Raw genomic sequence first — 23819 nt, forward strand, 5'->3', positions numbered from 1 at the left:
TTAAGTCCAGCTGGCATCCCGCTACAAGTGGTTTCCCCCAGGGGTTGGTACTGGGGCCTATCTTGTTTAATATCTTTATTGATGACCTAGATGAGGGGATTGAGTGTACCCTCAGTAAGTTTGCAGATGACGCCAAGTTGGGAGGTAGTGTCAATCTGCCTGAGGGTAGGGTGGCCCTTCAGAGGGATCTGGATAGGCTGGATTGCTGGGCTGAGGCAAATGGGATGAGGTTCAACGAGGCCAAGTGCCGGGTCCTGCACTTTGGCCACAATAACCTCATGCAACGCTACAGGCTTAGGGCAGAGTGGCTATAAGACTGTGAAGAGGAAAAGGACCTGGGAGTGTTGATCGATGCTCGGCTGAACATGAGCCGGCAGTGTGCCCAGGTGGCCAAGAAGGCCAATGGCATCCTGGCCTGTATTAGAAATAGTGTAGCCAGCAGGACCAGGGAGACGATCATCCCCCTGTACTCAACTCTGGTGAGGCCGCACCTCAAGTACAGTGTTCAGTTTTGGGCCCCTCACTATAAGGAAGACATTGAAGCCCTGGAACGTGTCCAGAGAAGGACAACAAAACTGGTGAGGGGTCTGGAGCACAAGTCTTATGAGGAGTGGCTGAGGGAGCTGGGATTGTTTAGTCTGGCGAAGTGGAGACCCAGGGAAGACCTCATTGCACTCTACAACTTCCTGAAGGGAGGTTGTGATGAGGAGGGGGTCGGCCTCTTCTCCCAGATAACTAATGATAGGACTTGAGGAAATGGCCACAAGTTGCGCCAGGGAAGATTTAGATTAGATATCAGGAAAAACTTTTTCTCTCAGAGTGGTCAGGCACTGGAACAGCCTGCCCAGGGAGGTGGTGGAGTCACTGTCCCTCACGGTGTTCAAGAAGCACCTGGATGAGGTGCTACGAGATATGATTTAGTAGCTTAGTGGATAGTATTGGTGATAGGAGGATGGTTGGACTAGATGATCTTGTAGGTCCTTTCCAACCTTGTGTTTCTATGATCTTCAATGATAGAAGTAGACCGCCAACCTTTCTAACCCTTCTCTCAAACAGGCACATAACCTTTGGCTAGTGCTATACACCTCAAACATCTTAAAAGGCAGATCTGCTGCAAGCATGCACATAGTAGACATCTGTTTGGCACTTATTCTCTGTGCATGTCTATTTCTGTGCCGATTCTGATCATCCAATTATACTCTGAGGAGGGCATAAATATTTTCAAGGGCTTTATCTATCCAATTCTCCCTGTAACAAACACCTAAACATTCTGAAATATTATTAAGACAGACAAGACTAAAAGTAAGAGTTGGTAGAACAAAGGAAAATGGCCATGCATCTGCTCTTTAATGTTTTCCTAGGGTATATTAAAATTAAACAGTCTTTTCATAAATAGGTTAGTTTATATTCTCTGGATTTTTTCAGCCACCACAACTGGGTTCTCTTTCCTGATTTTTGCTGCAGCTTCTGCTTTGTAATCATATGGGCAGTTATGCTTGTCAGAATAACGGTGAAGTCCACAAAATAAGTTTCCACATCGGCAGTCAAATCCTGTACAAAGAAAAGGAAAAAAAAAAAAAAACATCACTAGGAAGCTTCAGATTTTAAGCAAGCTGTAAATTAAGGGCTTAGTTAACACAAAAGGGGATATGTGCATCTAAGAGTAAGCAAAATGAGTATTTCCAAATTATCAGCTCTATTAAGTAGTCTAACATTATGGATTTTGAAGCAGCAAGCAAGTTTAACGTCTGAAGATATTTCAACAAACAATCTAGTAAGAGGCAACTAATCATATAGCTCTGTTCAACATTGACAAAGTGCTCTCATACCTGTAAGGCCAACCTTCTTTCTGCACATGAAACATCTGTTCTTCTTTAGTTTGGGAAGTTCAGAAGCTCTCTCTTCACTCTGTGAATTACTACGCTGGGAAACCGATGGACTTGGTTGAGTAACAACTGTTAAAGCAAGCAAAAGAAATAAAGGTTTTTGGTGTTCTGTTTTTCTCCTTTTCTTGACTTCACTAGCTATTCAGTAGCAAACATATATTTAGTAGAGGGAAATTAATCCTTAATATAAAACCCTGAAGTTTATTATCTAAAGTACTATGCAGAATAGGTATTCTACTAACTTCCTTTTTAGCTCTACAGAAGACAACCATATTTTCCCTACTGTTCTATCATCTAAAAAATACAAGATACCTAGCTGTTATCTCCTGTATATGCTGACATAAGCGTAAGCACTTGGAAAGTGCTCTAGAAGTTCCACGTACACACAAAATTAAAAATCATATGATTAAGTTTAAATTTATTTCAAAACAATAACATTGTCACAGTCAAGATATTGAACAGAGGGGATACCTGTGGAGAATATAGTTAATAGGAACATATTTTAGAAACAAATAACATTAACAGCAATGTGTTAGTCATAGTACTGAGTTACTCTGCCACTATACTTGCAAAGTCGGATTATCTAAAACCTGAGTCAACCAGAACAGCAGTTAGCATTCTTGAGCTTTAAACCACTGATTCTGTGAGACATCCAACACACAACTACAAACTACACACAGTTCAAAAGAGCCTTCTTGTTTCAGATTTTCCCCCCCCCCAATTATTTAAAGAGCAAACTACAGATTTACACTGGATATCTGTATCCTTGCACTGTATTCAGCCTTAATGTTCAAGCGGATATAATCAAAAAGACTCATTTTTCAATCGACTTTATTGTGAACAGTTTTGGTCAAATTTTAGCCACATTTTATTCAAGTCCTCTCCAAGACAAAAATGGGTCCTTTTGTTAACTTTTCTGAATCATGTTCATTTCCATTAAAATATTAATTTTTCCATGGAGAGTTGTTGTTTTTAAAATACTTTTTGTACACAAATTGGTACAGAGGAAGTCTGAGGGAGGTGTTTGTATACAAACTTGAACACATACAAGCCAGGGAGTCTGCTCCTGTTCAGTTTTCCTGAACACTCACAGTTGTATGATGATGTCTATTATTCTAAAAGATAAAGAGCAAACTATAAAATGCAATCCAGAATTATTGAGAACGTAGGCTTAAATTGTTTGTAATAAACTTCATGCACACAAATACGATTTCTTAGTTGATCCTCTTGGATCAGTAAGTATCACATTCTGTAAAAAGTGCGTTATTTCCAAGCATGAAGAACCAGTTATGTTGACTATTTTTCTATCTTTACTATTTATAACTGCTCTTTAAAAATCAAAATCCTATTATTATGTTCGTATACCTATTACTACTAACAGAAAGCCTCACAAACCAGTTCTGATTCCATCACCGCTGCACTTTGATGGGTTCCATCAAAATTCATTCGTCATTAATCCAGGTCACTCTTACTGTAATGCCATTGATAAGCAAGATAGCAAACACAGTAGTGATGACATACAGCATTACATAGCAATTAATATCATACAAAAATCATGGGCTATTCTTACCCAAGATCAAACCCACTTGAGGTACACAACAGGCTTTCCCATTCTTCTGCATTACCCACCAAGTGCACCCAGGTCCCTGAGGAAAAGCAGTCCCACAAATGGGTTTGCCTTTGCCTGAGGCAGGAATAGCCCAGACTGTCTTCCCCAGCATGTCTTTTATGTGCACTAGAGGGACTTTATCCCCTTCTACAGTACATAAGAGTTATAATTGGGCAGGGCCAGCTCAACAGATCCCCTAGCGTTGACTAACCAAGTGGCTTTTGCTAAATGTGTTTCCCAAAGTTTGAACATCCCAACACCTGTTGCTCTCAGTGTAGTCTTTAACAATACATTGTATCGCTTGATTTTCCCAGAGGCTGGTATGTGATAGGGGATGTGATATACCCAACCAATGGCATGCTCTTTGGCCCAGGTGTCTATGAGGTTGTTTCGGAAATGAGTCCCATTGTCTGATTCAATTCTTCCCGGGATGCCATGTCACAATAAGACTTGCTTTTCGAGGCCCAGGACAGTTCTGGGCAGTGGCATGGGGCACGGGATATGTTTCTAGCCATCCAGTGGTTGCTTCCACTATTTTAAGTACATGGCACTTGCCATAGGAGGTTTGTGGAAGCATGATGTAATCAATCTGCCAGGCCTCCCCATATTTGTATTTCAGCCATCACCCTCCATAACACTGAGGCTTTAACTGGTTGGCTTGCTTGACGGCAGCACATTTCATATTCTATGGGATAAGGCCCTAGAGGGAAGAGAGGGCAACAGCCAAGTTCCCAGGCCCGGTTCCCAAGCTAGCAAGTGTTTTCTCCTAGCAGTGTTTAGCAGCCATTTTATGTCAGTACTTTCTCATTACAATTTGGTTATCTCCAAAATTGCTCCCATTGGTGGCTAATACATGAGAGGGTTGTGCTGCCATGTAGAGGGTCCTTGACAGGCTGGAGAAATGGGCAAACAATAACCTCATCTAGTTCAACAAAGGAGAAGGGCAAAGTCCTGAACCTGGGGAAGAACAACCCCAGGCACCAGTATATGCTGGTTGAATGTTAGCCATCAGCACGTCCTTGCTGCAATAAAGGCCAATGATATCCTGGGCTACATTAGGAGGAACATTGCCAACAGTTCAAGGGAGGTGATCCTTCCCCTCTATGATACGTCCCCCCTTTAAACTCCCATTCTCACTCAGCTTTCCATTCTGCCCTGTCTCCTTCATCCCAACAAGCATCTGGAGCTAACTCCATGGCAAAAATGTAGTTTGGGATATGTGGCCCAGTCGCCTACGTACATTCCATATCATAGATAATATAGTCCTGTCCTACTTCTGGATTTTTCATGAATGGGCACAAAACACTGGTGCTGGTTTATGTTACAGACCTGTTCATAGCAAATTCTGCTCTTCTAGCCTTTACATTTGTGATGTTTTTCTACATAGACCTTACACTTCTCAATGAAAATCATAGCCAAACAATCCACTTGTTTATGTAATAGCCATGGCCTTGTGCCTCTGTAAACATTCCCAGACTTCCACAACAGCCTGCAGCTGGTACACCTTATCCTTGTTACCAAGTTAAATGCACAATCACGAGACAAGGAGAGCCAGCAATAATATTTACAGCTATGGCCATAGTTATACAATGCGTGACAAAGCTCACAAAAGGATTTTTGTCTGAAATAATTTCCTGACATCCTTAACACCATATACATGTTCATAGTGTAAAAGGTCAAAAGAGGTCTTGGTATATTGTTGTAGTTTAACCCACCAGGCAGCTAAGCATAACACAGCTGTTTGCTCATTCCCCCCCAAGGGAAGGGAATTGACAAAAGTAAACGTGCAAAAACACATCAGTTGATATAAGGACAATTTAATAAGAAAGAAAGAAAGAAAATAATAATAATAAAAATAAAAACAAGTGATAAACAATGCAACTCCTCACCACCAACGGACCAAAGCCCAGCGAGCTCCTGAGCAACAACAGCCCCCTGGGCCAACTCTCCCCAGTTTTATTCTTGAGCATGATGTCATATGGTCTCCCTTTGGCCAGTTTGGGTCAGCTGTCCTGGTTCTGTCCTCTCCCAGCTTCTTGTGCACACCAGCCTCCTTGCTGGCAGTGCGGTATGAGAAAGAGAGTCCTTGACTTAGTGTAAGCACTGCTCTGCAACAACTAAACCATCAGTGTGCTATCAGCATTATTCTCATCCTAAACCCAAAACAAAGCACCATACTAGCTACTAGGAGGAAAATTAACTCTATCCCAGCTGAAACCAGGTCAAAGGGTCTTCTGAGAGGCCGGACAGGGTAGAAAGCTGCTTAATCTTCTCTGTGCTCAAAGCAGCTATGCCAAAAGCCCACCAGTACCCTTTTGGATCCTTGAAGTACCCTCTCCTGAGGTAGTCTATGCCAAGGATGCACGGAGCCTCTGGGCCAGTCACAATGGGGTGCTTTTGCCACTCGTTCCCAGTTAGGCTCACTTCACCCTCCAGTACACACAGCTGTTGGGATCCCCCTGTCAGTCCAGAAATACAGACGGGTTCTGCCCCCTTTATGGCTTGATGGCATTAGTGTACACTGTGCACCGGTGTCCACTAGGTCCTTGTACTCCTGCAGGTCCAATGTGCCAGGCCACTGGAACCACACAGTCCAGTAAATCCAGTTGTCCCTTTCCTATGCCTGGCCAGAGGCAGGGCCTCCTCTAGACCTGGTTGGAGTATCACTTAAATCTTGCAAATACAAAGCAAAGGTCCCTTCGTCAGGGTCAGGAAGAACATCAGCCCTTCTACTCCCTCTGGGGGACTGCCCAACAGAAACTGTAACAGTAATTTTTTTTTTTAGGAAACCCCGTATCGGCTGCTTGAAGTTCACGTACCCGAGTTGCTAGGGTTGAAGTAGGTTCGCCATCCCACTTCCTCATGTCCTCCCCATGATCACGTAGATAAAACCACCGGTTGTGGATGCCCCATCCCTGGAGGTGTTCAAGACCAGGTTAGATGAGGCCCTGAGCAACCTGATCTAGTGAGTAGCATCCCTGCCTATGGCCAGGGGGGTGGGTTGGAACTAGATGATCTTTGAGGTCCTTTCCAACCCAAGGCATTCTATGATTACCTCTCTCCATGGTGGTCCACCTGCCTGGGTGACATATATCATCATCCTTGAAGGGATACCTTTCCTTCACACCTATCAAGATTCACCTCTAGAGGGCGAGGGCTTGTGCTCCTTTTCCAATTGCTTTGTCAATGTCCTTCCCTAGAGAGGGATCCCAGCTGCTTGACTTCTCTGCCCTCTAATTCCAGACTATTGGCCCCGTTATCTCAGCGTCAGAGCAGTAAGGTGACAACATGCTCGCCTGGACGACGGCTGAAATCTTTTCACATATCTCATAGCTCACCCTGGGATAGGGATCAGGTGGTTACTGCTGTTTTTATGATATCATCTTCTTTGTCATCCTGTTGCCATGATAATCCTACTTCTGGTGTTACACAGTATAGCAAACTAATAACCTTAAACCAGCCCCCCAAAATGATAAATAGCACGTCAGGGAACACATACAGTAAGTAATGTGCCATACAACACAATTCTGAGAACAGACACAGCCACACTGAGAGAAAAGGGGGGGGGAAGGTAAAAGCTCTTGGGTTGAGATAAAGTCAGCTTAATAGGACAGAAAATGAATGGAAATATAATTACGATAATAATAATGATAAAAGAACATAGGAAGCAAGTGATGCACAATGCAATTGCTCATCACCCGCTGACTGATACCTAGCCTGTCCCCAAGCAGCAGTCCCCCCCCACCCTGGCCAGCCACCCCATATTGGGACCAGGTACTGTTTAACATCTTTGTCAGTGACATGGACAGTGGGATTGAGTGCACCCTCAGCAAGTTTGCCGATGACACCAAGCTGTGTGGTGCAGTCGACACACTGGAGGGAAGGGATGCCATCCAGAGGGATCTTGACAAGCTTGAGAGGTGGGCCTGTGCAAAACCTCATGAGGTTCAACAAGGCCCAGTGCAAGGTCCTGCATCTGGGCCAGGGCAATCCCAAGCACAAATACAGGCTGGATGGAGAACAAATTGAGAGCAGCCCTAATGAGAAGGACCTGGAAATCTTTGTTGATGAGAAGCTCAACATGAACCAGCAATGTGCACTTGAAGCCCAGAAAACCAGCCATATCCTGGGCTGCATCAAAAGAAGCACGGCCAGCAGGTCAAGGGAGGTGATTCTCCCTCACCTCCTTACTGGCAGGGCAGCATAAGCAGCAGAAGAGTACTTGACTTAGTGTAAGCACTGCTCTGCAACAATTAAACCATCAGTGTGTTATCAGCATTAACTTCATCCTAAATCCAAAAACACAGCACCATACCAGCTACTAGGAGGAAGACATTCTATTCCAACTGAAACCAGGACACTATGACATAAAACAAAAAAAAAAACATCTTCCAAACAAAAAAGCATAGTCAAGTTCCTTTTAGATTTGTTATATTGCCAAATTATTTAAAAATGAAGTGCTAATCATAAGCCATGGCAGACTGAAAACAGAGGAAACAGAAATATTAGCACACTGTAGATTATTACATAGCTGCCTGGGAGAAGCTGCATCTGTATCAGAACCAAATCACAATATGAACCCGTGGGAACACATTTGCTGTTTCCATCAGATGCAAAAGAAAATGCGATAAAAGGAGCCTTCCTTGAACTGAATAATTTAAGTCACTTGAAACATGGCACTAAGAGGAAAACTAAAACTAGAAATGGAACAACCTTCACTGTTGGACATGCTCACAAAGAAATGGAAGTGGAAAAAGGAGTTTCCCAGAACCACCAAGGCAAATAGTCTAGTATATAATTTTATGCCACAAAACAAAGACATTAAAAGCAAATCCATCTAGAGGGAAAGCATTACTACCTACTACAAACATACTTCCTCCTCGGTATCAACTAACTGAGAAGCTTTCACTGCCATAACCAGCAACATCAGAATTAAAAAGCAATGAGAACAATCCTAAGGAAGTGCAAAGGCCCATTTCCCAAAAGAGCTCCTGAACAGTATCACTCACTCAAAACTATAATAAATTCCAAAAAGGAAAAGCAGCAGATGGCACACAGAAACATGCAACTAAAAGTTCCTTGGTTATCACCTTGGCTATTTCTCTTCCCAAGCACTGGTTCAGAAGATTACCAGATGAGGTTTATTTATTTAAACTAGACCAGTTCTTCTACTACAAGGTTCAAGGTTGAAAGACTCAGGAAAAAAATAGTCATGACTTCATAATTTATTAACAATTTAAGACAATGTTGTGATTTAGCCTTGCAGACAGCTAAACACTACAAAGCCATTTGCTGGCCCTCTGTATTGGGTTTATGTGGCAAGGGCTTAGTAGCAGGGGGGCTGCAGGGGTGGCCTCTGTAAGAAGAGTCCAGAAACTGCCCCATGTTAGATAAGGGCCAGTTCCAGCTGGCTCCAAAAGGGACACACCGCTGGCCAGAGATGAGCTAATAAGATTTGTTGGTTGCACCTCTGTGAGAGCAGATTTATGAAAGGGGAAAGAGTGCTGCGCAACAGCAGCTGGGAGAGAAAAGTAAGAAACAGCCCTGCAGACACCAAGGTCAGTGAAGAAGGAGGGGGAGGAGGTGCTCCAGGTGCCGGAGCAGAAGTTCCCATGCAGCCCATGGAGAGGACCATGGCGGAGCAGGTTGTCCTCCTGCAGCCCATAGTGTACCATGGCAGAGCCCATTTCCATGCTGCAGCCCATGGAGGAGCCCACTGTGGAGCAGGTGAATCTGGCCTGAAGGAGGCTGTGGCACATGGAGTGCCCCTGCTGGAGCAGACTCTGGGCCGGACCTATAGCCCATGGAGAGGAGCCCACACAAGAGAATGTGATCTGGCAGGAGCTGCTGCCCAGGGGGACCCATTTGGGGTGTTATCAGCATTACTCTCATCCTAAATCCCAAACACCATCCATACCAGCTACTAGGAAGAATATTAATTCTATGCTAACAGAATCCAGGACAGACAAAAATAAGTTATCCGCAGGCATTATAAGATATGGTACCAAGAGAAGCAACAAAACAGGCACAAGAGCGATCATTACAATTCTGCTAGAGTAAAGACCAACATAATTCCTGTAGTAGATAAGTGCCTGAACAAAGCACAAGTACAGGTGTTGCACTGTAAATTTTGGAATATTTACTTCAGTTTGTATGAAAATTAGATGCATCTTTAAGAAAGGCACATGGGAACAGTAAGGTCACTGATGATTGGTAGCAAGCCACAGCACTACAGTTGCTCAACCTATACACAGAAAAATCCTACAAACAGCAAGAACAATGCTACTCTGACCCCAAAGCATTAAAGCCACAGTGACTCTGTGAGACTTCTACTTTAAAGTAATGACTGCTGTAATAACTAGAGAATTGACAGTAGTTTTCCTTATATAAACCAATACAACTGCTGCAGAAGAGTATGCCTACTGTAGATATTTTCCCATTGAGATTCAGATTGGCTCAGCTTGTTTTGTCTATCAGTGAAGCTGTTGGCACCTCTGTGATAAGATACTTAAGAAAGGGTTAAAAAAATACAAAAACCAACAACACCGTACACCAGCTGTGGGACAGAAGAGTTAGGAAAAAAATGTGAGAGGAAACAACTCTGCAGACACCAAGGTCAGTGAAATAGGGAGAGGAGATATTCCAGGTACTGGTGCTGACATCCTCCTGCAGCCTGTGGAGAAGACCATGGTGAATAGATAGGGAGATTGCTTACCAATTACTGGCACAGTCAAAAGTCAAAACAGACTTGACTTAGGGAAAGTTAATTTATTGCCAATTAAAAATAGAGTAGGATAGTGAGAAACAGAACTAAAAACACCTCCCCGCCCTTCTTCCTAGGCTCAATTTCATTCCTTCACTCATGAAGTATCTACCTCCTTCCCCTCAACTCCAAGCAGAACAGGGAGGATGGGGGGATGAGGAATGGGGGGGAGGGTATTTGCAGTCAGTTCACAATGTCTCATCATCTCTGCTGTTCCTTCTTCCTCACACTCTTCCCCTGCTCCAGCATGGAGTCTCTCCCATGGGATATAGTCCTTCCCAAACTGCTCCAATATGGGCTTCCCACAGGCTGCAGTTCTTCAAGAGCTGCTCCAGCATGGGTCCATACCACAAGATACAGTCCTTCAAGAACGGACTGCTCCAGCATGGGTCCCCCCTAGGCCACAGTTCCTGCCAGACAAGTGGCTCCTGCATGGGCTCTCCATGGGCTGCAGTTTCCTACAGGCCATAGCCACCTGGCTCCGTCATGGGATCCTCCACAGGGTATGGTGTGGATATCTGCTCCCCCCTGTGGTCCTCTCAAGAGGCTGCAGGGGAATCTCTGCTCCAGCACCTGGAGCACCTCCTCCCACTCCTCCTTTGCTGACCTTGGTGTCTGCAGAGTTGTTTGTGAGCAGCTGCGTGGTGCTTAGCTGCCTACAGGGCTTAACCCCACAACACCACATAGGGATTTATGAAAAGTTTAGGTCAGCTTCTCTTCACTGCAAGACACTTAGGGATAAATGTACCAGTGAATACAGCTAACACTTGGTTTATCTTAGATGTCCAATAAAACCTTTACAATTTAAGAACAGTATATAAGGGCATATAAGGACACTATTCTATGCAATTTAAAAAAATCTACCCCCAACTTGACAAACACTTAAAAGGGAACTTCTACTTTTAGAGCAGCTGAAGATTGCTTCAAGAATTCACGGGTATGTGCTAAGGAAGACAATTTGGTTCCGGAAGTTTTTTTCCAAACATTTAAATTCTATTGTAGTTTTCCCAGTGATCTCTACTCAAGCTTGTAACAGAGCTTTGACTGATTTCAACTCTGAGTTTCAAGCTGCAAGATTATTTAGAAATGTAATTATCTTGAGTTCCTTTTACTGATTAGAATAGGGGGAAAAAATCCCTAAAAAATGTAAAAAGCATTTAGTTACCTCATTAAGAAAAAACAGATATTGAATCAACAGAAATAGAAGATTGCCCTTTACAGCTGACAGAATAACAAATCCCCATTTTTAATAAGACAAAATTTGGCTCACTTGACCACTGCTACTATTTTATGTATTTATTTTTCCTATCACTTTTTCCAGGTAGCAATTCATAACAAGGCAATATTGGTTTATAAATACTGTAATGAAGTATAAATTATTTATAAGTTACATACAATAAGCCTTCAGATGACATCAGTTACAAGAAGCTGAAACATGTAAAAGCCTCCTCTTAGTCTGTACATAACCAAAAAAGAATACAGTGAAAGCAGTTGTAATTTAGTTCATGTCACAGAATCTTACTTAGCATGACTTACTTCAAATAGTGAAATCCTATGTACAAAATCCTGACCTGTAACTATCAGCTGTAACAGCAGTCTTTATTGACAGATATGCATCTATATAGTGCTGAGTAGTACCTTCTGGATTTTTTAACTCAGATTTCCAAAAACAAACAAAAATCTTTGGTTATAATTAACAGTTTTTCCTATAGAACATCAGCTTTTGTTGTTTTCAAACTGTTTCAGACTATGCTGAGTCTGTTTTGCCAGTGATGATAAATGATGAGTGACCTAGTGACCTCCCTGTCCTTATCTCAACCTGTGAGCCCTTTCTGTCATATTTTCCCCCCTTTTTCGGGGTGTGTGTGTGTGTGTGTGTGAAAGCACAGTTGTGGTGGAGTTCAGCTGCGTAGCAGGGTCAAACAAATACATTAAGATATCCATTTGAGTATACTGCTATATAATGAAACAAATCCCTCACTAGTTGTGGGTAAGGGAGTAGTCCCTCTCCACCTCCCACCAAGAAATACTTCCAAGTTTAAATAGTACAGCTACAACTTTCCTGTACAGGAATAAAACTTAAATTGAACACTCTCACTGATCAATGATAAATATGTAAATATTCTACAATGTAAATATTCTACACCCGCAGAACAATGCTTTAGTTATATCTGTTGAGACAACTTGATTAGTCCAAGAACCTTTAGCAGTCTTTGTTAGCGTTTTAAAGTAAATAAACTGTCAGCTTCTGTTAAGTCAGTTGTACCCAGTGTTACTGTGCAAACATACCTGGCTCAGTCTCTGTTTTCGGTGTTACTTTTTCCTCTCTCGAAATGCTCATTTCTGTCATTTGCTGCATTACAGGCAAAGCGGCAACAGGCACATTTCTGTTTACGTACGGTGAAATGGGTAATTTATGTTAGTTTTGAGTTCATAATAAAAGCTCAAACTGTCAAAATCCATCAATAGACTACCTGTTCCTGACCTCTACTTCTACCATCTCTAAAACACATCTTCCAATCTATTTTAGTTTCCCTATAAGAAAATAGGAAATCTGTGGCAAATATTTCTCCAGATAAACCAAAAATGTTCTTGTAAATGCAACAGTCCAACACCAACCACTAATTAGTTCTCATTTATATCCATAAGGCACTGTCTTTTGCCCCATCCCTTTTTCCTCTGCAGAAACTCATTGTAATAGCATAGTGTTACTGCAGCGTTACTTTAACTTGCTATTTGCTCACATTTCATTCAAACCTGAAAATAATACCTTCATCTTACCTTGATTTTTCAGATGTGCTACTGGCAGCTCCTTCACAGTTGTTTAAGCTTGCATCTGCTCGTTGTACAGATGCAGAGTCTGAGGTAGGAGTGTTTGAACCACTAGCTGTACCTATATAAAAGGGATTTGAGAAGTTGATTATAAACAAACTCTAGAATACAAGTTAGTCAAGTAGCTTTGCATAGATTTATAAACTGTTTCCATTCATTCTACAGCATTTTCTTAAAGACAGGCTATATTGCTAATGACCAAAACACGAGGATTGTGTAAGAACACACTTTTAGTGGAAGGTAAGTTGTAAATTAAAGGCTCAACACCAAATGGGCCAGAATATATTATGCAAAAAAATGATTTTTTTAATTGTGATTTAAAGCATTATTCCCTTTGAAATACATAGTTTTAGTACACAACTATCAGAACTCCTGAAATACATTCTGTAATTCCTCTCATTACCTACTATTTTAAAAACAAAGACTCAAACCTTTACCCGTTGGGCTGATTATACCGCTATTCTGCTGACGTTGAAGATATTCTTTGTAGCAAACAGAACACATGCCACTTGTCCTAGGATTTCCATAAAATCCGCATCCTGTACTACACAGCATGGGCCCTGGGGTCTGGTTTGTCTCCTGAGCCATCTTGATGCTGTAAATAAAACCAAGAAAAGCATTAGGAAACCGCATTTCACCAACATGGATTACAGAGTTATAAAATTAAAGTACACCTGCTTACCTTGCCCCCAAAAGTGATATCATCATTTTTAAAAGAGGGATATATAGATGCTAATATATCATCCAATATTGCAATTGTATTGGTAAGTAACATCATTATGAATCTCTAAGAGAAGGAAAAACTTGTCATAGTAATACTTGTCCTGGTTTCAGGTAGGACAGAGTTAATTTTCCTCCTAGTAGCTGGCAGGGTGCTATGTTTTGGATTAGAATGAGAAGAGCGCTGATAACATGCTGATGTTTTAATTGTTGTAGAGCAGTGCTTACACCAAGCCAAGGACTTTTCAGCTTCTCACTCTGTCCTGCTAGCGAGCAGGCTAGGGATGCAGCAGGAGCTGGGAGGGGACAGACCCAGGACAGCTGACCCAAACTGGCCAAAGGGGTATTCCATACCATCTGACGTCATGCTGAACAATATATAGGGGTGGCTAGCCGGGGTGGGGGGCCAGCTGCTCGGGGATAGGCTGGGCATCGGTCAACGGGTGGTGAGCAATTGCATTGTGCATCACTTATTTCGTACACATTATTACTATTAATACTATTATTATTATTATTATTATTGTTGTTGTTGTTATTATTTTCCCTGTCTTAATAAACTGTCTTTATCTCAACTCACAGACTTCACTTTCCCGTTTCTCTCCCCCATCCCGGAGAGGGAGGGGGGAGGGTGAGCGAACGGCTGTGTGGTGTTTGACTGCCAGCCAGGCTAAACCACAACATACTAAGAAGCAATATACTTGACACTGAGCTGCATGTGCAGGTTATGACCAAATTGAATTCATCAGACAACAAAATCTTTATTATTAACCTCTGAGCACTTACAAGGTAGGAAGAAAAACAAAAACAAAACATGCAGCTAGATGGGTTGTATAGCAAGATCAAGTTTGTGTCACTGAAGTACAGGCAACAGTTATTTTAAAACTGCATTCCTGCCTTTAGAAGTTTCCAAAACAAGGTCTTTAACTGCTTAAATTGCACATGAAGCCCAATAGTGAATGTTAACTGGCAACAACATGGGTACAACAGGCCAAACATTAAAAATAATTTCTGAAATAAGTTTAGACCAGATCTTACTCCTCCAAGAAAAATAAGACAGTTTTAGACCATTAGAATGCATTAATTTACACAGCCTATGTATTACCAAAAAGCCACTTAAATCTTTTGTCTTAATGTTATAGACAGACTTCTGCACCTCCCAAAGGTAGGCAATGCTAACCCTCATCTTTGCCACCAACTACAAACTTTAGGAATAAAAATACTTTAACCTCACTAGTAGTTAACCTCTGCAAAGCAAGGTTTATAGAAAACCTGATAATAGCAACTAAATCCTTGGATCCCAAGGGCAATGAAACTAGAACACGGTAATCAAGCAGTCTACTACAAGTTGAGAGCACAGAACAATATCGCACTTGTGCTCCAAAAAATTAGATTTAGTGGAAGTACTGCCTATGGCACTTGGAGATATTTTAGTGAAAACTCTAGATTACTGTCTTCCAATTTAGAAGCGGACACAATAAGGGATATTTGCTGATGCTCATAAAAACTCAAACATACCAAAAGGTAATTAATTCTAGTGTTTAAAGAAATACTTTTTAATAACTTGAAAAAGCAGCCACACTACAAGTTGTAAACATATCTCAATAGTATAACAACTGTAATGGATGGCAGCATTTGTCTAGTTAAACTAGATTTCTGGGATCAAAGTAAATCAGAAGCAGGAGGAAAAAGTAATTAAAATCTGCTTCCTTGCTGGTGGTCGTAGGACTTCAATGATTTATACCGTTGCTTCAGGACTACAAAACAAGGTTACATTTATTCTGATAGAACTCTCAACACTGACGCCCATGTGGGACCCATGTTAGAGCAGTTTGCTCCTGAAGGATGGACCCTGCGGTACAGAGCCATATTGGAGCAGTTCTTGAAGAGCTGCTGTCTGTGGGAAGCCCATATAGGATCAGTTCAGGAAGGATGGCATCCCGTGGGAGGGACCCCACGTTGGAGCAAGAGAAGAGAGAGACCATGAAGGAGTGGTGGAGACAAATCATTATGGACTGACCACATCCCACATTCCCCATTCCCCTGTGCCGCTCCGGGGGTAGATGTAGAAGAGGGTGGATTGGGGGAAAGTGTTTTTAATTTCCTTTTAATTTCTCACTGTTCTAGTCTGCTAGTGATAGGCAATAAATTACATTAATCTCCCTATGCTTAGTCTGTTTTGCCCGTGATGATAATTGGTGAGCAAGCTCCCTGTCCTCATCTCAAACCTCGAGCTATTTTCATCGTATTTTCTCCCCTTTTTTCTTTGAGGAGGGGGAGTGAGAGAACAGTTGTGGCGGAGCTCAGCTGCATAGCAGGGTAAAACCACCACAAGATCCTTCATAGAATCATAAAGGTCGGAAAAGACCTCCAAGATCATCTGGTCCAACCATACCCCTACCACCAATATCACCCACTAAACCATGTCCCTAAGCACCATGTCCAAACTTTCCTAAAACACCCCCAGGGATAGTGAGTCCACCAGCTCCCTGGGCAACCCTGGAAAGGGCAAACCCCCTCCCTACCCACCTCACCTCCCCAGGTGCCCTTACACAACAAATGTGAGGCTCTGGAGCTTGAGGGACAGGTAAGTGAAAACTTGGGGGAAGGTCCACCCAAGAGGTTGTCTAGAGCAAGGAAGGCGACTCTATGCCTCAAGACTGCCTCCACCAGGAAAGAAGGGTAATTGTCATAGGTGACTCCCTTCTAAGGGGAACAGAGGGCCCTGTATGTCAGCCAGACTCTACTTGTAGGGAAGTCTGCTGCCTCTGTGTCTCTGCCCGTGTCAGAGACATTACCAGGAAACTTCTTGGCCTGGTTTGCCCCTCCAATTATCATCCATTACTGATAATTCAGGCTGACAGCAATGAAATCACTGAGAGAAGCCTGAAGGCTATCAAAAGGGACTTCAGGGGATTGGGGTGGGTGCACAGGTGGTGTTTTCCTCTATCCCTTCAGTTGGCAGGAAGTGATAGTGAGAGGACCTGGAAGGCCCAGATGATAAATACATGGCTGAGAGACTGGTGCCATTGCAGGAATTTGGGGGGTTTTGACCAGAGGGAGGTTTACTCAGCACCTGGCCTGATGGTTGCAGATGGGTCCCACCTGCCTCAAAGGGGGAAACAGATCCTGGCACAGGAGCTGGCAGGATCTTGTTGAGAGGACTTTAAACTAGGTACAAAGGGGGATGGGGATGAAATGAGGCTCGATAGAAATGACCCCTGGGGGAGCAATGCCAGGGCTGGGGGTGAGGGCAATGGCACAACTGAAGTGCATGTACACTAATGCATGCAGCATAGGCAACAAACAGGAGGAGCTGGAAGTCACTGTGCAGCAGGCAAACTACCACTTAGTTGCCATCACTGAAACATGGTGGGACCACTCCCATGACTGGAGTGCTGCAATGGATGTCTATAAGATCTTCAGAAGGGACAGGCAACAAAGGAAGGGCGGTGGCATGGCTCTCTATATTAGAGAGTGTTTCGATGGTCTAGAGCTTGGGGCTGGGAATGATAAGGTTGAGTCCCTATGGATAAGGATCAGCGGGAAGGCCAACAAGGCAAGCATCCTGGTGGGGGCCTGTTATAGACCGCCGAACCAGGATGAAGAGACAGATGAGGCATTCTACAAGCAGCTGGCAGAAGTCGCACAATCGCCAGCATTTGTTCTCATGGGGGACTTCAACTTCCCAGACATATCCTGGAAATACAATACAGCCCTGAGGAAGCAGTCTAGGAGGTTCCTGGAGTGTGTGGAAAATAGCTTCCTGACGCAGCTGGTTAGTGAGCCTACTGGGGGGGTGTCCCGCTAGACCTGCTTCTCACAAACAGAGGAGGACTGGTGGGAGATGTGGTGGCCAGAAGCTGTCTTGGGCAGAGTGACCACAAAACGGTAGAGTTCTCTATTCTTGGTGAAATCAGGAGGGAGGGTCAGTAAAACTGCTACCTTGGACTTCCAAAGGGCAGACTTTGAATTGTTCAGGATGCTGGTAGGGAGGGGCCCTTGGGAGTCAGTCCTGAAGGTTAGAGGGGTCCTGGAAGGCTGAATGCTCCTGAAGAAGGAAGTCATAAAGGTGCAGGAGCAGGCTGTTCCTGTGTGCCTTAAGACAAGCTGGCGTGGAAGAAGACCGGCGTGGCTGAACAGGGAACTTTTGCTGAGCATCCGGGAAAAAAAAAGACTTTATATCCATTGGAAGAAGGGACAGGCAACTCAGGGAGAGTACAAGGAAGTTAGCAGCATATTCACAGAAAAAAAAGTCAGAAAGGCTAAGGCCCAGCATGAGCTACTCTATTTCCCTGGAAAACTAGCTAATACCATTACATGCCCGCTTTCCTAAGCTTCTCAGAAACTTGGGTCTGTATTGGGTTTACATGGCAAGGTTTTGGTAGCAGGGGGCTGCAGGTGTGCCCTCTGTGAGAAAAATTCAGAAGCTGCCCCATGTTAGATAAGGGCCAATTTCAGACAGCTCCAAAGGGATATGCCACTGCCCAGAGCTGAGCCAATAAGTGATGTTGGTTGCACCTGAGTGAGACCATATTTAAGAAAGGGAAAAAAAAAAACTCCTCAACAGCAGCTGGGAGAGAGAGGAGTGAGAAACAGCCTTGCAGGCGCCAAGGTCAGGGAAGAAGGAGGGGAAAGAGGTGCTCCAGGCACCAGAGCAGAAGTTCCCCTGCGGCCTATGGAGAGGACCATGGTGGAGCAGACTGTCCCCCTGTAGCCTATGGGCATCACATCAGAGCAGATTTCCACACTGCAGCCTGTGGATGAACCCATGGAGGAGCAGGTCAATCTGACCTGAAGGAGGCTGCAGCCTGTGGAGAACCCCTGCTGGATTATACTCCAGGCTGGACCTGTAGTCTGTGGAGATGAGGCCATATGGGACCAGGTGACCTGGCAGGAGCTGCTGCATGTGGGGGACCCATGTTGGAGCAGTTTGCTCTTGATGGACCCCATGGCATGGACCCATATTTGGAGCAGTTCTTGAAGAGCTGCTGCCTGTGGGAAGCCCACACAGAATCAGTTCAGGAAAGACTGTGTCCCGTGGGAAGGATCCCACGCTGGAGCAAGGGAAGAGAATGACTTTGAACAACGCATTATTGACTGACCGCAACCACAATTCTCCCACACCACTCAGAGAAAGGAATTACAAGAAGGTGGATAAAAGTTTGTTTTTTTTTTTTGTATGTTTCTCACTGCTCTAGCTTGTTAGTAATAAGTAATAAATTTTATTCATCTCCCTATGCTGAGTATGTTTTGCCCGTGAAGATAGTTGTTGAGTGATCTTGTCCTTATCACAACCCTTGAGCCCTTTTCATCATGTTTTCTCTCCCTTTCCTTTTGGGGGGGAGGGGAGTGAGAGAGCAGTTGTGGTAGAGCTCAGCTGCACAGCTGAGTAAAACCACCACAGGGTCACAAAATTGAGGTGAATTAGCTTCCACCTGTCACAAGGCTGCAGTATGACAGGCCAAGCTAGAGGCTTACACACAAAGCCTTGTCAACAGGGGCCTCTGAAATCAGTTTCTATTTATATCTCTGAAGGCTGCCAACACCAACAACTCACAGAACTGAAGCATCTGAGCATACGCCCACTGCAATAGAGAAAAAAATAGAATTAACATGACTACAGCTTCTTTTCTAGAGGAAAAGCAAGTGCAGATACTTAAATTCAATCAAGAAAATGCATCATCATGATATAGTCATGTCAGACAGCCATTTTCATCTCTATTTCACAGTAAGGTGAGAGAACTGGTTGTGATCAGAAGCTTAAGATTATCATTGTCTCATGGGCTCACAAATACACCCCCCCCCAACTTCTGATTGGGTGGTTACAACCAAGCCCCTTTGGAAAAAAAAGAAAAATTAAACTTCTCTTCTACCCCCAAAAGGAAGAAATCTTAAGCCCTAAGGATGTTCCTATTTAACCCTGAATTCCCAACATCAAAAGGAGCTATTTATTCTCTTTTATTCATTATGTTAACTCAAACAGTAACTTATAGCACTGGCCTTCATAGTTGCTAACAAATTTACCCAGTGAAACTAAAATGGGAACCCAAATACCTTATTATTAAGGTTAATGAGGTCTTGTAACTAAGAGATCTTTTTAGTTCCAAATTAGAACTAAGCTGATAGTCAGTTTTAATAACAGCAGATATTAAGACTATTTGAACGATTAACTAAGCTCTTGTCTGTACACTAAGGCCACTTCCAGTAATCTACAATTGAATCCTAACATGTATGCGCTTCATCAAACACATAATGAATGCACTTAAAGTTACCCTAACACTTAATTTAAAATAATAAAGGGAATAGAAATCCAAGCTAACTTTAAATCAATAAAAATACCTTGGAATTGAGTCAACGATCAGGCTAAATTGGCTAGTTAATCTAAATACTTATTTATCTGAACACCCTCCGGCAGAACCCCCTCCCCCAAAAAAACACACACACACACACACACACACAAGAACAGCAAGGATGTTTCTGGCATATGTGCTCTAGGTGAGACAATAAGATGAAGTAAATGCGGAGAAAATAGATCAAAAACGGACATTTCCCAATGATGAATAAATCCAGCTCAGTGAGTCAGACAAAAGGGAAGACACTACCAAGTGTTCAATGCGTGATACTTTTCAATTGTTTCCCCCTTCACCCCCGAGGACACCGGAACACAAGAGACGCAGAGGTTGCCGGGTTAAGTTAAAAAATAAAAATGCAAGCGGGATGCCAAGCTGGAGCTGTGGAGACCAGTGCACTCCCGGTCGGGCCCGGATCTCGCACCAACCTCCGAATCACGATCGATACATCAACCGCCGCGAAGCCCCGCACAACCCCCCTCGTTCCCAGCGAGGGCTACAGAAGCCTCATCGTATCGTTTCCTTTGTTTGCCCTGTTGAGTGGGGAGGACCACCAGCCCAGCCCGCAGCCTTCCTCCACAGCAACCGCCACACCAGGAACCGAGAGGGAGGAGGCCACGCCATGGTAAGCGAGAGACTCCCTACCACCTCTCGTCTCGCGGAAAGCAGTGGAAACGCTGCGGGAAAGCTTAAAGTATCCCCGATATCACTCCTCTACACACACTGCCACGGCCCTAACAGCTCTTAAGAACCAAGCCCATTATCCCTCTCTCCCCCCCATTCCTCAGTGCTCGCATACCTGCTACGGGGGGCGGGGGAACAGGAGTGGGGGGGGGGCGGAGCGAGAACCCCCACAGCGGATGTTGTAGGCGCTGCAGATGGTTCCGGACCGTTCCTGGGAGAGCGGTGGACGAGATGTGGAGCTAGCAGCACCACCACCCCCCCCTTTCTTTCCGCTGTAGGGATACGTAAAGAGAGCACAAGAGTTAGATGAAAAGAAGAAAGGCAGGCGAAACAAAGAGAGAATTAGGGAGAAGAGGAAAAGCCGAACTGACTGGTTCCGCCTCCTCCTAGCCGCTGCTAAGGCCTGTACGCCCACGCGCGGAAACAACTGGGGGGAGGTAGGGCGCATGCGAAGTGGCTCGTGGTACTATTACAGCCGCCCGCAGGCATCAAACCCCATCCCTTGGGGACTATACGGTAATGGACAGGGATTTTGCGTGTAGTCAGAGAGTACGGTCTGCTCTTCCAAGGGGAGAAAAGCAGGAGGCGTGTGCGCCTTCAACAGCTCAACCCTATCATAAGAATAGGGTATTGGGTAGGGCTATATATGCGGTGATATAAAGGGAATGGAGCTTAATCTCACCCCTTGCCATAATAACAGACACATCTGCACCCAATTAACGGTTCTGTTTAAATTTGCAAACGCAGCAACTTTTTAAAAATTCTTACGCTTTTTGGTTTGTTTTTTTAACAATTTTGGGGATTCATTGGCTGATGTCTACTTAAAATTCCATACCTAAACAAATATTAAGGTACTAGTTGGCTACCTTTTTTTTTTTTCCTTTTTAAATAGGCTGACTTAACAAATTACTTGCAGTGATAAACCAGTCTAAAACTGGGGTAATCCTGTGCTTGGTGATTTTGTGGATTGTTGGTTTTTTTTGTGAGATTACAGTGTAAAGAAATTATATTTTCTGTGACTTTTGTTGATTTAAATTCTTAACTTTTGAGTATTTACTATAGAGAGTCATTTGCTTTTAGTAAACAAAGATATCAGCTTGAGACATATTTTCTGGACAGCTGAAGTAGGAAAAGGTTTGTGGTATGTGCTAAAGCCCACATACCACAAATTTGTTGTATGGTTTGCCTGAAGGTTTGCTGACTTTTTCAGACTCATCTTTTAACTCAGTGCTTACATTTTGAGGGCTTGCTCTTATTTATTGGCTGTGACCACCTATAGGATGGTCACCTATTGGCTGTGACCACCTATATAGGATGAACTTGAAATCCAAACTTTGATTTGTATTTGCAAACTTGTATGTCACTGAGCCTAAAAATTAAGCATATCTAGACTTTTGCATGTCCAAAGTTCAGATCAGACTTCAACGATGGCATAGATACAATAGACTGTCTACCATAGACATAAATCTTCCAGGATGTTGATTACCCTGACCTGGATAGGTAAAAGACAGAAAGAAAGGTTATATTTCTATGGAGAGATGGAGTTGGAAGGTTGTGCAAGCCTGGATCACATATGAGGAGGAAAAATAAATCAAAGAATTAAACTTGTTATTTCAGACTTTCTGCTCACTGTGGGAGTAGAACAGGGTAATTTATAGATTTAAAATGCTGTTAGTAGGTATAGGATAATGATTACTTTGTCATAATAAATTAAAGGCAATTAATATTTTAAGGTAGTATTTCTGGGAAATGGAAGATAAATATACCATGTTTGTGTGAACATATCTTAGGAATAGAAGATCTGTAAAATTCAAAGCTGCTTTAGATAAATGGTCTAAATAGTTCAGCTTTGTTTAAATGCAGTTTTTACCACATTCTATTGATACTCTGAGGCTACAGTATATTAAGACACACATTTATGGGTCTCTCTAAACCTGAAGAAAACAGCTAGAATTGGAAGGTATGGCTTTATAGGAAATACACCACTGAAATCATTAGAAAAATTATTTTTGCCTGACATGCCTTGTAATGCTGATTTTGTTTGTCAGAGGGATGACTCCTGAGACCCAAAAGCTTCTATCAGAGATAAAACTTTCAGGTAAATGGAACTACACTCTGCTGAAGTATAGCATGCTTTGCTTAAGTATAAGGCACTAATAAGGGATGTCCAACACAAAAAGGCAGCGTACAGAGGATGAAATCAGAGACAGGCTACAAAGGAAGAATTGAGACATTGTCCAGGTATATAGGGATGGTATCAGGAAAGTTAAAGCTCAGTTTGAGACTTGTAAGGAATATGAAGAGCAACAGCAACTTCCACTATTGCATTAATAGTAAAAGGCTGAACAGGGAAAATAGGGGACTGCTACTGAATGGGGTGGATGATTTAGTGATAGCAGACATACTGATAAGGATGAGGTACTTGCTGTATAAATTTCAAGAAGTATGTGCATAAAAACAGTAAAGCTGTATAGAGTTCAACTGAAGTTGAGCTTTTCCCAAATTGATTGAGAAAAGTTTGTTAAAACTGTTTTTCACAAATGTATCCTTGAAAACATGTTCTATAAAGATATGTCAGTAAGCCTTCCTATTCTGTATTCACTCAAAAATTTGTTGCCTTTCAAACCCTCCATTGTAATAATTATTACCATTATCTAGTTGTACCTAGGAATAGCAGACGTATCTAGGATCACATTATGTAAAGTAGTATACTTTGATGAGCCTCCTTTCCCCCCTGTCAGATTGCTCTCCATCTATTTCTAAAAACACCTCTGCCAAAATATTTTGTGGATGCTGCACTTTATCCCAAGACTCTTCAAAGTGCACCCCTCTTTCATGAGGAGGTAAGCTTGCACTTTCAGGGGAATACCCAGATGCTCAGAACTGTGCTCCATACCCTGTCATCCTGGGATTCCCAAACTAGGCATTTCCTGCCTTCCTTACCTTCCAAAGCACAGGTGAGAACATGCCTCCAC

At 43.1% G+C, this 23819-nt stretch overlaps 1 protein-coding gene across 2 annotated transcripts; it reads right to left on the reverse strand.

The window, feature by feature from the left end:
- Positions 1-806: 806 nt before the first annotated feature.
- LOC121062999 (AN1-type zinc finger protein 5-like) lies at positions 807-21190 on the reverse strand. 2 transcript variants are annotated; one of them, XM_040543316.1, is made up of 6 exons: positions 20960-21190; positions 13528-13685; positions 13040-13151; positions 12548-12645; positions 1830-1955; positions 807-1551 (listed from the first exon to the last, which is right to left on the reverse strand). In XM_040543316.1, exons 2-6 carry the CDS (start codon positions 13676-13678, stop codon positions 1403-1405), a joined length of 636 nt encoding a protein of 211 aa, XP_040399250.1. In that variant the 5' UTR covers positions 13679-13685; positions 20960-21190; the 3' UTR covers positions 807-1402. The 2 variants fall into 2 exon arrangements, with proteins under 2 accessions (XP_040399250.1, XP_040399249.1); XM_040543315.1 differs by having other exon boundaries at positions 13522-13685.
- Between the last annotated feature and the right edge of the window lie 2629 nt (positions 21191-23819).

Source organism: Cygnus olor, assembly GCF_009769625.2.
Source record: "Cygnus olor isolate bCygOlo1 chromosome W unlocalized genomic scaffold, bCygOlo1.pri.v2 SUPER_W6, whole genome shotgun sequence".
Classification (NCBI taxonomy): Eukaryota; Metazoa; Chordata; class Aves; order Anseriformes; family Anatidae; genus Cygnus; species Cygnus olor.